This window comes from Rattus norvegicus, chromosome 18 (assembly GCF_036323735.1).
Source record: "Rattus norvegicus strain BN/NHsdMcwi chromosome 18, GRCr8, whole genome shotgun sequence".
Classification (NCBI taxonomy): domain Eukaryota; kingdom Metazoa; phylum Chordata; class Mammalia; order Rodentia; family Muridae; genus Rattus; species Rattus norvegicus.
The window spans coordinates 41,512,275-41,526,932 of NC_086036.1; the positions used below are offsets into that span (position 1 = coordinate 41,512,275).

The 14,658-nt window shown below is 40.7% G+C and overlaps 1 protein-coding gene across 3 annotated transcripts; it reads left to right on the forward strand.

The window, feature by feature from the left end:
* The first annotated feature begins 23 nt into the window (after positions 1-23).
* On the forward strand, positions 24-12,371 carry Eif1a (eukaryotic translation initiation factor 1A). 3 transcript variants are annotated; one of them, NM_001008773.3, is made up of 3 exons: positions 24-211; positions 1,060-1,106; positions 9,789-12,371. In NM_001008773.3, exon 3 carries the CDS (start codon positions 9,970-9,972, stop codon positions 10,402-10,404), a length of 435 nt encoding a protein of 144 aa, NP_001008773.3. In that variant the 5' UTR covers positions 24-211; positions 1,060-1,106; positions 9,789-9,969; the 3' UTR covers positions 10,405-12,371. The 3 variants fall into 3 exon arrangements, with proteins under 3 accessions (NP_001008773.3, NP_001381919.1, NP_001381920.1); NM_001394991.1 differs by lacking the exon at positions 24-211 and adding an exon at positions 378-551; NM_001394990.1 differs by lacking the exon at positions 1,060-1,106.
* Positions 12,372-14,658: the final 2,287 nt, after the last annotated feature.

The window sequence follows — 14,658 nt, forward strand, 5'->3', positions numbered from 1 at the left end:
GGATGTGAAATCCGGTGGGCGAGGCGTTGTAGTGAGGACGTGGAAGAGCGTGAGGCCTCGGCGTTGCGTGGGCGGCCCTCCTTGGGCGAGGGGAGGGGGCAGTGCGGGAACTCGACGGGAAGGGGCGTGGCCGGCCGTTGCCTAGGAAGGGCGCGTGGTCTCGCTGCTCGCCGGGCTGAGACGGTAGAGGGGTTCTGCTGCATTTGTCACTGTGAGTACCAAGTTTGGGGAATCTCCTAGGGACTCCCAAGAGCTCGTTTTAGGGCTATGGAGGGCTAATCCCCGGTGGTAGAGAGATTTCTAGTTTACAGGAGGTTGTCGCACAGAGTACAGTCGTATTTGGAGGAGGCAGCTTACGCAAAAAGCGCATGTTCTCAGAGATGAGTAGAAGACTAGAATTTCTAATCCCTGCTCTTTACCTTCCGGCCAGCTGACCTCGGCCTGGATGCTAAAACTCTGCTATACTCTAAATAGTACTGCCTAAAATAAATACGGATTATTTCCTGAGTTCTTTATCTGGAAAAGGGGTCTAGAAGAGTGGCCGGCACGTGGTAAGCACAAGATAAGTTTCGGTTAGACTAAAACAAACATCCATTGAGTACCTCTTAGCAAGCTCCTTCTACTCTTCATACAGTAAGTGATAGTATGTCTGTTTTACTGATTAGGGAGTTAAGGACCCAACAGTAGCAAAGTAACTAATTTGCTTCTGATCGACATGGCGTTTCTTGTAAGGCATTCATTTTACGCTTCCCACGTGCGTAACAGGAATCAGGTGTTCCGGTTTTGTTTTGTTTTTTTTGGGGGGGGTGTTGGGAGCTTTTTGGTTTGTTTTTTAGTGAAAGAGATAAGGTGGGCTCTAGATTGCCGAGGATCAGTAGAGAGGTTTTTATGAGAACGAAGTAGCTGGCAGGTAGGAGTGAGGCAAGGCCCTGAGTAAGGGTTGGGTGGGGCGGATAAAACGAGAGCCGGAAGTTCACTCAGCTGCCTTGAGGCACTTAAAGCTTCTGCTGGGGCAAATGGGAAGGAGGCTTAAGGTCACATTCTTTTAATTTCTTCCAGACTGGGAAGACTAGACCTTCCTGAGAGCCAGGCCAGAAATTTTGTAGGTGAGTGAAAATAAAACTGAATTTGGCAGTGAAAAATGGAGGTTTTGTTTTTTGACTCATCTTGGACGGGTGATCTTGCTCTTATCTTGGAGCTGGTAATGGAGCTCACCAGTAGAACTTGTCCAAGTCCTAGGATTGAATCTCCAGAGCTACAAGGGAGTATGGAGGGTGGGGGTGGGGGTTTGGGAACCACCCTTTCTCCATAAAGAAATAAGATTAAAATCTCAGTGCAATGTGGAAGGTTTGGGAGGGAGGAAAGGGAGGAGGGAAAAATTAAAAAACTAAAACTAGTAATAAAAGAATCAGTGTGGTATCACTTTATTTTTTAAGAATTGTTTACTTTATATATATATATATATATATATGTATATATATATATGTACACTGTAGCTGTTCTCAGACACACCAGAAGAGGGCATCAGATCCCATGACAGATGGTTGTGAGCCACCAGGTGGTTGCTGGGAATTGAACTCAGGACCTTTGGAAGGGCAGTCAGTGCTCTTAACCACTGAGCCATCTCTCTAGCCTGCGGTATCACTTTTAATATTACAATTAAATATCACCAAACAGGCAAATTTTCAAAGTACAGCAGTGCTAGACATGCATGTTCCACTTTGGGGTAAGCTTAACGTAATAAAGAGGAAGGTAATATGTATATTATGTAGTACATGTGGCCTGGAAGTTTCACCTTGACAATTTTATACCATACTCTATACACTTTAGAGTATTTACTTTGAAGCTGTGATTCTCAGAGTCATCTGAAAAATCTTTCAGGGGGTTGTAGTTGTTGAAGGCTGGATTTTTATGATGCATTCCAACCAAACAGCATAGCAGACTGAAGGAGGTGAGCACTCAGGTTGTTCTATGAATCTAGATTTATAAAAATACAAAGCAGTGTCTTTACTGTCATTGAATTTTTATTTGAAAAATGTACACTTTATATTTAAAATGTCTTGCCTATTTATAGTGGTGTGGATTGTATCCCTTCAGACTCAGTTCCAAGATCTCATTCCCATCCCTGTTAATAAGTTTGGAAGAATTTTTGCAGTTGCAGTTAAATTAATCTCTAGAAGAGACTATCCTAAATTTAGAGGAGGCACTAAATACAACGAATAGAAGATATTTGATAGAAGAGAAGACTAGAGACACACCGAAGAACATAAAGGCAATAGAGAGATGTGTGAAGAAGCCAAGGAAAACCAAAGCTTGTCCATCGTCATGAAGAGCTAGGACAAGCTCTGCAGAGCCTCAGACAGAGTGAGCCAATGCCTTCACTTCAGCTGTCAGAATACATTTTCTATTTGAGCCACTGAGTTGGCGGTTGTTACAGGATATAAAACACATGACATAAACACGTTACGTGAATTTAAGGAATTGTTCTTTAGTAAGAATTTGTCAGATACCTCATACTTAAGTGAATGTTAGATAGACCCAATATTCATCACCTATGCAGAAATATGGAGGATAGCAGTTGATAGATGGGCCCTCTCCTATTGCTCTTCTCTTTGGTTTTTTAAGACAGGTTTTCCAGGACCTCACAGATTCAACTTGATAGGCTGGCTAGCAAGCCCTACAGGTCCTCCTGCCTTTCCCTAGTTCTCAGATTGCAGGGACAAGCCACTTACCTTGGCTTTGTGAGTTTTGGGGCGCCGAACTCAGGTCCTCATGCTTGTGCAGCATGCATGTCAGCTGAGCCATCAACCCAGCCCTTTTTCATACTTTCTAGTTCAAGAGCTAGACAGGCAGACACTTGGAGTCTGAATTCCTAAGTCTCTGAGTACTTTTACAGGTTATAGTTTTCCTACAATAAATTTGAAGTTCAAAATTTGATGTGTGAGTGTGACAACCTACCTGATACTGAGTGTAGCGAACAAAGCCACAAGGAACCCTGCCATTGCTCAGTTGCACAGATCACATTTGTCTCAAGAAGAAAGCAGATCAGAAGCCACTGGTTTTCAGAAGCTACCAGTAATGGTTGAGATGGAAACTATGGAAAAAATCTCTAGAAGCCAGGCATTCAGTCACTTAACTAGATGTTAAGTCATCAGAGAGTGTAATAGTCAGACCACATTGCTCATCTATGTAGAAGTTCCTCGGAATGGCAGAGTTAAGATTTAGGGTTATAAGCCTGATATAAATCCACATTTGAAAGGTTTGTGTAACAAGATGGAAATTAAGGTAGTGAGAAACACGCTGCCTTTGTAGTTCAGAAACCCTCATTGCCCCAACAGCATTGTGACCACTAGGTGGTGCTGTTCACTTACCAGAGTTCTAGCCAGGCACAGAAGCTGCATTGTTCTGCTTCTGAGAGCTGCAGACTTCACAGCTGAAACATTGGAGCAAAACTTGCTAAAGATACTAGAATAACAAAAGGGAGAATGAAGTATGGTTATGTAATGGGTAAAGAACATTAACAGTTGCTTCTAGAGAGTTGTGTTGGGGTGTTTAGGCTTTTTCCTAAGGCAGTTGAGAACCATCAAAGATAATGAACCACAAAAGGACCTAATTAGAGTTCTGTTGTTAAAAAGAACATTCTGGCTGCAATAAGATTAGATAGAGCTATATGAATATGGGAGTAAGAGTAATCTGTTAAAAAAAAAAAAGGTCATCAGCAAAATTACTGTGTCAGATGGCAGTGTGTCTGCTGATGCAAGGTGACTGGTGACATGGGAGAGGTGAGTCAGTGCAGAGCTGTGACGAGTATAGGTAGGGATGCTTAGGAGAACAATGGAGTGGTAGCTGAGGCAGAAAGATGCTGTGGACACAGAAGAGAGTACAGCATCCTTTTAGGAGAAAGCAGAAAGCAGTTTCTTGGAGAAGTGTAAGGTATCATTCTATAATCACCTCTATTTTCTAGACACCATGCTAAATGTTATTACTGTGGTACCTTCCTCCATTTTCTAACACTTCGATAAGATAGAGAACTTTGTTCGTGTTCCTGTATTTGACACATAATATTAAAGAGATGTCATGGAATGTTAGAGAAAATGAATAATAATTGTATAAATTTATTTAGAGTGCTCTGTCTTGGAAAGCAACCTGCATTGACAGCTGCAGATAGTTGTAAATATATATTCTGGGTAGGAAGCAGCTGAAAAGTATCTTAGTTCTTGACCTTAACTGGTGGTTTGCATGAAATGTCCTATTCATCCAATAACATTGGTATGGAAAGAGTGAATAATAAGCAATGTCTTTTAGCCTCAAAAGGGGTCTGGGTTAGGGACAGCTAAGATAAATGTAGTAGATAATGCATTACCATTCAGAAGAGCCCAGTTAAGAGTGATCTTTGAAGGACTACTGTAATACCCATGTACAGGAGTTTTAGACATGTGCCTGTATACTGTGCTACTTAACGATTTAATTTCAATAGACCCAGCTTAAGTGCTTGTGGAAAGTTGAAATTTAATTTTTTTTTTTTTTTGTTCTTTCGTAGTAGGGTCGTTGGGCTCGCGTATTTTTGTTGAGTTTTCTTGCCGTCAAGTCCCATAAGAGGGGTCAAAGTGGCTTAGATGGCTGCTGTGCACAGAGTAGGTTTGTGTTGCAACTAAAGTGTGTTGCCCACTGACTTTCCATAACCCTCTGCTTTTATTACAAGCTTGAAGTAAGCCTGCTGTCAGTCTGAAGCAAGATGATACCATAGTTTCAAATTTAACAGCTCAAAAAATAACAAAGCCCCAGGAAAGGGCAGTCAGGGTCTTGCAGACTTGGCACATCTGTATGTAAGAGGAAGACAAGAGGTTCATGAAAACTGTATCTCACATTACTTGATGTATACCAAATGCAGAATTGTAGTATCAAGTATGTTCACGTTTTGCTTCTTCATACCCACCAAATTCCTTTTCCAGCAGAAATGATCAAAAACCAGTTTCCCCAACTCACACTGGATCTTACTGACTTAACTTAGGCTAATTGTATAGGTTGAAAGAAATATCTTTATACACTTGTGTCTCTTTGATCAAGAATTAGGTTGGGCATTTTTCCTATTTACTGACCCCTCCATATTGCTGAACAGTATAATGCCCTTGTTTTCTCAAGATTTGCTTGCTTGACTCTTCTTGGGCCCAGGAAGAATATGGCTAGGGCTATCAGCTTCAAAAATTGAATAAGACTCTGGTCTTTGTCCCTTAGGTTCCTCCATAGTAGTTGGGGGAATAAATTACATACAAGCAATTGCTCCAAATACTAAGGGTCAAAGTTAAAACACAGTTCTCTATTCAACTATCACAGAGTTCTTCCTACTGCCAAATGGAGACATAAGAAACAAACATTTCGGGGTTGGGGATTTAGCTCAGTGGTAGAGCACTTGCCTAATAAGTGCAAGGCCCTGGGTTGGGTTCTCAGCTCCGAAAAAAAAAGAAAAAAGAAACAAACATTTCTGCCCCAAGACACACACACAGTTGACAGAGAAGAGAAGAGAGAAGTTTTCATAACATAAAGGCAGGCATCCAGGCATGTGATGGTAGGAATAATATACAGGGTGCTATGACAGAGACAGTAAGTTCACATTCCTAATTTACATGGCTTTTGCTAAGTGAAAAGAATATGTACAAGAAAATGCTACACCATCAAAACATTTTTATTAAAGATAGCATGATCTATGAAAAAACCCGAGGGAAAGAACAAGTTGTTTTCCTACTGTAGTCCCTTTCCAACAACATGATACTAAGACATTTAGTCACAGTGAACTACGAATAACATAGTGTTAGCCTCATATTTGTAGGGCCTGGAGAGCTACATATTGTGTATATAAATATGAAAAAGTTTAAATCATTAGCTATGGATCAGATGTATTTTCTACCAAGATTTAGTTACCTTTGTAGAATGGTAAATGGCTATAATGATATGCAAAATCATATAGGTATGCAAAGGCCTCAAACATCTGGGGGGGGCAGGGGTGTGCAAGGAGTGCGGGGAGGGGGAGCCCTGACTGAGAGACTGGTAGTGAGGCCTCATAATACAGCAGTTGTGCCCAAAAAAAAAAAAAAAAAAACAAGTGTCAACAAGGGTGTCAGAATTTCTTGTCTAAGCATCTTATTCTTGTTCCCTCTTTCACTATGAAACTGTTGTGTATAGTCCTAGAGAATTGCACTGTTCTCTACGGTGGGCTTTGATATTTCATGTTTATAAATAGTCCCTCTCCGTATTACCCAACTTGACTGCACCATCTTTCCCCCAGTGAACCCCTGATTGGCACAGTGATTTGATACTGTAACTTGCCCGAGAAATCAAAGCAGAATCTTTGAAATAGCATCAGACCCTAGACTGTGTTGTGTAATATTTGAGGAATACAGGGGGAAATGGGCAGTGTTGCTCAACTGTCATTGCTGATGACCTGGAATGACAAGGTATTAGGAAATCAAGTAGCTTCGGAACGTGATTGCCACAATGATAATGCTTTTTAAAATACTCTCTCTCCTGATGGTACTCTAGAAATCATAAGTAGGGGAAAGGAGACATGAAATGGGCAGACTTACGTGAACAACCATGGTTGTAAATGTATTTTATTGCCAGTAGAACAGAACAGAACGACATTGCTGAGTACTGTGCCTAGTATCTAACTAGACTGCAAGGAAGGAAGGGAGTAGTGGGATACTGACTGGAGTAGCAGAGAAGGTACCAGTGGCATCACACACACATTTCACTAGTTGTACGTGGGTTCCATCTCCATCAAGCAGTTGGATTGCTAAAAAGTAGCTACTGACCAGATAATTCTAAGAACAGATGCTTATAGGAGGCTATTTACACACTATAGTATGTACTAGGCCATAAACTCAGACAATACATTTCAGGGAATTAGTAATATACAATTTGTTCTTCAAAAATAGTGGGGGCTGGGGATTTAGCTCAGTGGTAGAGCGCTTACCTAGGAAGCGCAGGGCCCTGGGTTCGATCCCCAGCTCCGAAAAAAAGAACCAAAAAAAAAAAAAATAGTGAACCGGGGTTGGGGATTTAGCTCAGTGGTAGAGCACTTGCCTAGGAAGCGCAAGGCCCTGGGTTCGGTCACCAGCTCCGAAAAAAAGATCCAAAAAAAAAAAAAAAATAATAATAGTGAACCATTAAAAGAAAACAGAAAAACTTGTTTGGAAATTTTTATTTCTTTTTTATTTATCGCTGTCTTCAGACACACCAGAAGAGGGCACCAGACCCCATTACACTTGATTTTTGAGTCAGCATATGGTTGATGGGAATTGAATTCAGGACCTTTGGAAGAACAATCAGTTCTCTTAACCACTGAGCCATCTCTTTAGCACTCTTGCTTGGAATTTTTAAAAGCAAATGACAGAAAATTTACCAAGACAGCATGGCAAGAAGAAATAAAGCTCAGACTTTGAAAAGCCAGTGAGAAAGTTGTTTGGAAATGTATATTTATAAAACCCAAACTGCCCCCCCCCCCCCAAAAGTCCACTACTGATAGTAATTTTGAGATTCATAAAATCACTGGGCAAGGTCAGTATGCAAAAATACCAGCTGTATCTCTATGTCAGTATCCGAATACTAAGAGATTTAAATGACTTTTTGGTAGTTAAAAAAAAAAATCAGGGTTGGGGATTTAGCTCAGCGGTAGAGCGCTTGCCTAGCTCCGAAAAAAAGAAAAAAAAAATCAGATATCCAGAAGTAAATTCTGCAAACAAAACACAATGAGAAATTTTAAATATACCAACTTAAAGGGATCAATATGACATCTTAAGACTCAATTGAATGTTAATTCTATCAGATTGGCCTGTGGATTGTATATAATTCTAGTCAGTATTCTACTGTGTATTTTCTGTTTGTGGAAATCCGTAAGCTGCTTTTAAAATGCACATAGTGGTGCAGACGTGGGAGAAAAAGTCTGAGGACATGGATTATATAGATCAAGGTATACCATAAAGCTGCATTCAAATATCATGACAAGGTGACAGACTAGTCAAGAAACAGACTAAAAATAGAATACCACAGTGGTTTATTAGGGTTATGTTTCGAATGTTCTTTTTGGATAAATTGTGCTAGATCAGTTTGAAATCAGTATGGAGAGTAAAATAAAACTTGAACTCATTCCTATAAGCTAGTACTAAAGAGGATGAGTCAGGGGGATCACCAGTTCCAGGCAAGCCTCAGCTACATAGAAAGACCAGTAGAGTCCCCTAAAGAACTGAACGAAGGAGGCTGGGAGATGGGTAGTTGGTAGAGTGCTTTGCGAGCGTAAGGGCCCAACACTCTGGCTCCACCCAGGGTGCCTAGTGCCCAAGACAGGAAGGGGTCCCTGGGGCTGACTCTCCAGCTGCTCTGGCTGAATCCATGAGCTTTAGGTTCAGTGAGAGACCCTGTCTCAAAACAACATGGAGTGATTGAGGAAGATCCCTGGTGTTGACCTCTGGCCTCCACATGGACATTTTCATGTGTTACGTGTATTGCTTACACACAAACACACAAGTAATTTGAAGCAAAGGTGTACATTTACCAAAAGTTCAGTGTGTGTGTGTGTGTGTGGTATGTGTGTGTGTGTGTGTGTGTGTGTGTGTGTGAAAATTTTATATTTTTATATATTTATGGGTGGGGGGGGGGCTTTTCTCAATAGCATTTCTCTGTCCTGGAACTAGCTATATAGGCCAAGCTGATCTTGAACTCACAGAAGTCCACCTGCCTCTGCCTCCTGAGTGCTGGGATTAAAGGTGTATGCTATCACTGCCTGGGTTATATTTCCGTTTTTTAGTAAAAAAAAAAAATCTGTCATGAGTTTTTCTGATGAGCATGTTTTGTCAGAACCATAGATTGTACAATAAGTAAGTTCACATTAGTTATATTTGAGGCAAGAAATACAGATTTGCTTGAAAGCTGATCACTGGCAGTTATAGGTTCTTTTATTTCTTCCTTAATTACTAATATTAACTCCAGATCACACACTGCACATCACTGTTGATGAGTGGGTTGCAAAATCTTTGTTAAGAGGCTGCTGTGTTAAGAATGTAGAAGGGCAGTCGTCCTGAAGGCAGAGAGCTGCTACAGGAGCAGGGCAGCAGACCACAGCTGCCCAAGTGCAACGACATCAAATACAGCTCTGGGTGGCAGGCCGTCAAGAGGCGGTTTGAAGTGGCACAGTGTCAGCCAGGGCAAACTACTGGAGCTGGAGGCCTGGCGCTGTGTGATGTGTCAGTGTTCCTGGGCAAGCGTGTGACAGGTGACCAAGAGATTAGTTGGTATGTTAATCAGTATGCTGTTACATTTGGTCTCTGGGTGTACCTTCTGTTAACAGTCCCAGGTGGGGGGTTCCGTTGTGTGCTTACTAAGCTCATGTGTCTTTTATTTTCATAAGATTCAGTATATTGGGGTTGGGGATTTAGCTCAGCAGTAGAGCGCGAAAGGCCCTGGTTTGGTCTCCAGCTCCGAAAAAAAAAAAAAAAGATTCAGTATATCTTCAGTCTTCATTATTTATTGGCACAAAATACCAGTTTGTGTCTCCTGGTATGCTAGCAGATAATGGTGTTTACTTTTGTAAATAAGATGTGGAGCCATTCTTCCTTGGCACTTAGGATGAAAATGGAGTAGCTCAGGTCAAGGCTGTTGCTTCAGTAGATAGAGCCATCTGTGACTAGGCAGAGCGTTGAAGCCAATATTCTAAACAACACAGTGTAACCCAGAGCTGGCCCAGCTTATGCGCCACAGTCACTTAATATTTACTAAAAATCTTTTTATGTTTTCAGCTGTTAGAAGCCAGGACTCTGGAACACTGTTTGCTGCTTGTGGATCTTCTATACTTACAGTGTCGCTATTCAGTCACTTCAGATCTGCCACTATTAAGAGACTTCCTGCCACCCATCCTAGCAGTCACAGTCACTGTCAGCAGGGACTCCTCACCCAACCCCTGTGGTTGCCATCTTCATCATGCCAAAGAATAAAGGCAAAGGAGGCAAAAACAGGCGCAGAGGTAAAAATGAAAATGAATCTGAGAAGAGAGAGTTAGTGTTTAAAGAGGATGGGCAAGAGTATGCTCAGGTGATCAAAATGCTGGGAAACGGACGGTTGGAAGCAATGTGCTTTGACGGTGTGCGGAGGCTGTGCCACATAAGAGGGAAGTTGAGAAAAAAGGTTTGGATAAACACCTCAGACATTATACTGATTGGTCTACGAGACTACCAAGACAACAAGGCTGACGTAATCTTAAAGTACAATGCAGACGAAGCAAGAAGTCTGAAGGCATATGGAGAACTTCCAGAACATGCCAAAATCAATGAAACGGACACATTTGGTCCTGGGGATGACGATGAAATCCAGTTTGATGATATTGGAGATGATGATGAAGACATTGATGATATCTAACCTGACCTAAGCACGTTACATTTCAAGTTCTCTGAAGATAGCTCTACACAATTGGGATCTTGACGTTCAGCTGTTAAGTAAAACTTCATTTGGCATGTGTATGACTTGTTAATGCAAATTGATGAATTTTATTTTTTGAAGTATTATATTTCTTTGAAAACCAAAGATGTTGAGTTATCTTAAGTGACATGTTAACACTTTGTGCTTCTGGATGTAATTGAACTTAGGGCACAGCAGTGTGCACTGTTAAGAGACTGCCTTTCCATTTGTGATGCTTCATTTCTGGCACGTGAGTGTTTTGTGTCAGCAGTTCTGCCGGGTGACCACCGTAGGCTGGAGTAAGTCCTGGTCCAGCACACCTGCTTTAGACGCTAATTGTCCGGCTGCATTTGAGACGTCTCAAAGTTAGACAGGATATGGCTATTTTTGTATTTATGGAGCCATGCCATTTTATACTTACTACGTGAAGTTCCATACATTCATTTTACCCTATAAGTTGTTGTCATCCATAAAAAAAATCTTACAGTGCAATTTTTAAATTTTATGGGTAGCAATTTTGAGTTTTAAAAATTAGTCATTGCAAAAATTAAATACTTAGAGGAGATAATCCATTATCTTGACTTTACAAATAAAGTAGTTGACAATGTTTATATGTAATTTTACTTTTCTAAGGCATACCCAAAAAATAGGAAATGAAAATTAAAAGAGAAGTAAATCTGTTCTGATACTTGCATAGAGAAATTTTCAAAGAAGGTAGTTGTTAATATTTTGTGTTAAGTCATTTTCAAAAAGTTAGCTACTGTATTGAGGCTTGCATAATTACTATGTATTGATTAAAGTTAGTTACATAATTGTACGAGGGAAGTTTTCCTTAAACTAAGCTTAGGTTAAAGGAAAAGGAGCCACAGCTTAATGAAACCGTGGTTCCTATTTTCTAAATGGAGGAGTCTAGAAACAAACAATAAAAACATGTTGGTATAAAAACATTTTTTCTTTTTAATATGTTCATTATATCTCTGGTATATAACAAAAATAAATGACTGGATGATTTCTAGTATATCATGAGAGGCTTTTTTTTTTTTTTTAATTAGACACTGGGATTTAAGATAAACAACTATTTTCCCATTTAAGTAATGCTGGTATCAGGGTTCTGCAGTTTAACTCTTGCTGCTTAGGAAGTAAGTATAACCTTGCTATTAGTCCTCAGATGCCTTTTAAAAGAATAGTTCCTTTCTCAGGCTTTGTTCTAGATACCTTCAAATGGTGCCTGAGCATGAAAACAACAGTATTCACCTTCACTTTTGTTTTTTGTTTTCCAGTTAGCCCATAATAATGTAGCTTAAGGAAATTACCCAGTCAAAAAGAAAGAAAAGCAAATAACAGTTTTCTTGATCATTGATTGGTGACTCTTCTAGATGCTGATGTAGATCTTTGTAAAGGTTAATTTTGTAAAATGAGCTAGACATGGTGCCAGATTAGAGTCAGATCCCACCTCCCCAGAAGGACAGTGTGTCTTTAGAAAGAGAACATCACTGGAGCTTTTTATTGCTATACACAGTGCATCTGAATATACTGTTAACCTAAGATTTATCCCATTGCTGCCGTACATTTTAGTACAGGAAGAAAATTTGACCATGGGCCAGCTAGCTTGATGCATTCAACAGCAAACAAGATTATCTCAAGTTAGGAGGTGAGGACCAGTGCCTGAAGATGTCCTCTCAGTCCACAACATGTACACAACATATATGCATCAGACATGTACAAAGTTGCACTTGATGAGGCTATAGTATCATGTCTTGGTCATTGCAAACTATCAGAGGCAAACACTGAGGTATTTACATTGCCTGTTTACCAATATCTAATTTCAATCACATTCTAGATGAAGGAATGATTCTTTTATAACATGAGTGATTTATGCTGTAAATGTTGACATAAGTGTTAGAATTAAAATGACTTGTAGTGAAATATTTAAATGTTTCTTTTTCTTTCCCACAACTCTGTCATACCACATTCCAGCCTCCTGAGGTTGCACCTCAAAATGGATATGGATAAAATCTGAGGTATCAGGAGTAAAATATTACACAAGAATAAAAAATTGCTGACTAAGGGGCACACTGAAGCTATCATTCAGAAATAAACTTTAAACCATAATATGTGAGCAGGCTAGGAGCACTGCTACTTTAGGGATAGCCTGGGATAAACAAATGATATAAACTATAATACATCCTAGGATATGACCCACATGAATTGTTTTTGCAGAGTAATATGAAAAACACTGGCACTGGAGTGAAGAACCCTGAGGCTAGAGTATCTGATTGGTGATCTTCAAGGAATTTGACATTCCCATGTAGCCAGCTAGGGAAACTGAGGAAAGCTGAGCCACTTTGAAGTTCCCAGTTTTCTCTCATAACTTTGTTTTAGGTGGCATATTGCTCTATCACTGTTTAAAACAGAAATTCTAGGGCTTGTATCATCACCATAAACACCAGTAGAAAACACTAAAAGTTGACTGTTGAAAGTTGTATTTTACTCAGAGCTGGCAGTGTGGAGAAGGAAGTGTGAGTTAAGACCTTAAAAGAACTGCAAGTTCTTCTCCAAGGCAGCAGATGTTACAGGGAGGGCTGACATAAGGCAGTTGATCATTTCAAAGCTGACTGCATCTCTGATGAGGTGATTAGCCAGGACCTTAAGGTGCCTCCTTCCTCCACACCTTTCCTGTTCTTTCCCCTCAGTGTCTGGACTCCAGGCTGAGACGCTTGGTGAAACAGTTTGGTCTTGGCTAGTATCATGTGTCCTCCTCCAAGACCATTGACTCGGGGGGACAGCGAGCAGTGCAGAAAGAACAGCCCATTACAGTGTGCACATGTTAGCTCTGAATAACATGTAATAACTGCCTACAGCCTAAAGTACAAATGTGTCCTTATGGTGTGGAATACCCAGGCACCCTTATTGCCCTCTTAACACATCAGTTGGATTTTTTTAAATACATTTTTTTAATCGATTTTTTTAAACTTTCACTTTATCCTCCTGGTGACCCCTTCCCACAATGGATTTGTTTAATTGTCATGTCTTTCTGTTCTGGTATGTTCACAAAGCCACAGCCTACAATCTGTGCTACCCTGATTGTCTGATCAAAGGTGAGTGATGTGGTAGACAAGATCGCATACAATTTGGAAACCCTGTAACAAAGGCCTTCAATCACAACACTAACTCTGCCCCTGGTTAGCAATGTTTCTGATTTTACTGAGCAAATGGGAGTCACTGCACAAGCAAACCCCTTTACCACCACCCCCACCCCACCCCCACATCCCCACCATCACCCCCCATCACTTACATATGCATCTCAGCTGTCCCTTTGACACTTCATTCTATCCCAGGAAGAGACGTCGGTCTTTCCTCCTAAAAAGGGCTGTTCTCTTCACTTGCAAGGTTTTGGGTTTTTTAGTGATTTATTTATTCTTTTATTATCTATAAGTACGTTGTAGCTGTCTTTAGACACCAGAAGAGGGCATCAGATCTCATTACAGATGGTTGTGAGCCACTATGTAGTTGCTGGGATTTGAACTCAGGACCTCTCAAAGAGCAGTCAGGGCTCTTAACCATTGAGCCATCTCTCCAGCCCATACTTTCAAGTTTTTATCTTTTCCCCCACTATCCTACCTAGAGATCCTTACTCAGATCCTCTTTCCCATACTTGCTCTTTGTTGGTTTATCTGTAGTGAATATTTAATGAACTTTTTTAAAAATGCAAATCGCATCCGCTGCACCTTCTGGGAATAGCTGTCCTTGGAAAGATGACAGGTGACTCGGCATCATCTCTTATTAAATCCTACATGACAATCACAGGTGTTTTTCAAGGCAAAAATCCTGTATCACATGGCATAAGTTGAAGGCTGGGCCCCACAGATCTGAGAGTGTCAGGTACCATGTCTTAGGAGAGCTCAGGCTCTTCCCCTGCAACAAGGGTGGTTTTTCCAAACAGGTGTGAGGATACCTGACACTCAGAATAAGAATCACACAAGAGAGCAACAAGATGGAGCATAGTTGGAACTAGGGCAGAAGTTTAAGTACCCAAGACTGGGGAGGAGGGAAGAAAGGAATTGTACAAGTAGGAATTGCCTTTATGCCAGTGTTCTGTCACTTGGTACCACTTTGCCTTCTTACAAGTCTTCACATGACTGACTGGAGATTGTCACATCTGCACTGTCTGAAGATCTCATCATGGGAAGAAAGCAGGGAATTGCTGTGAGGAAG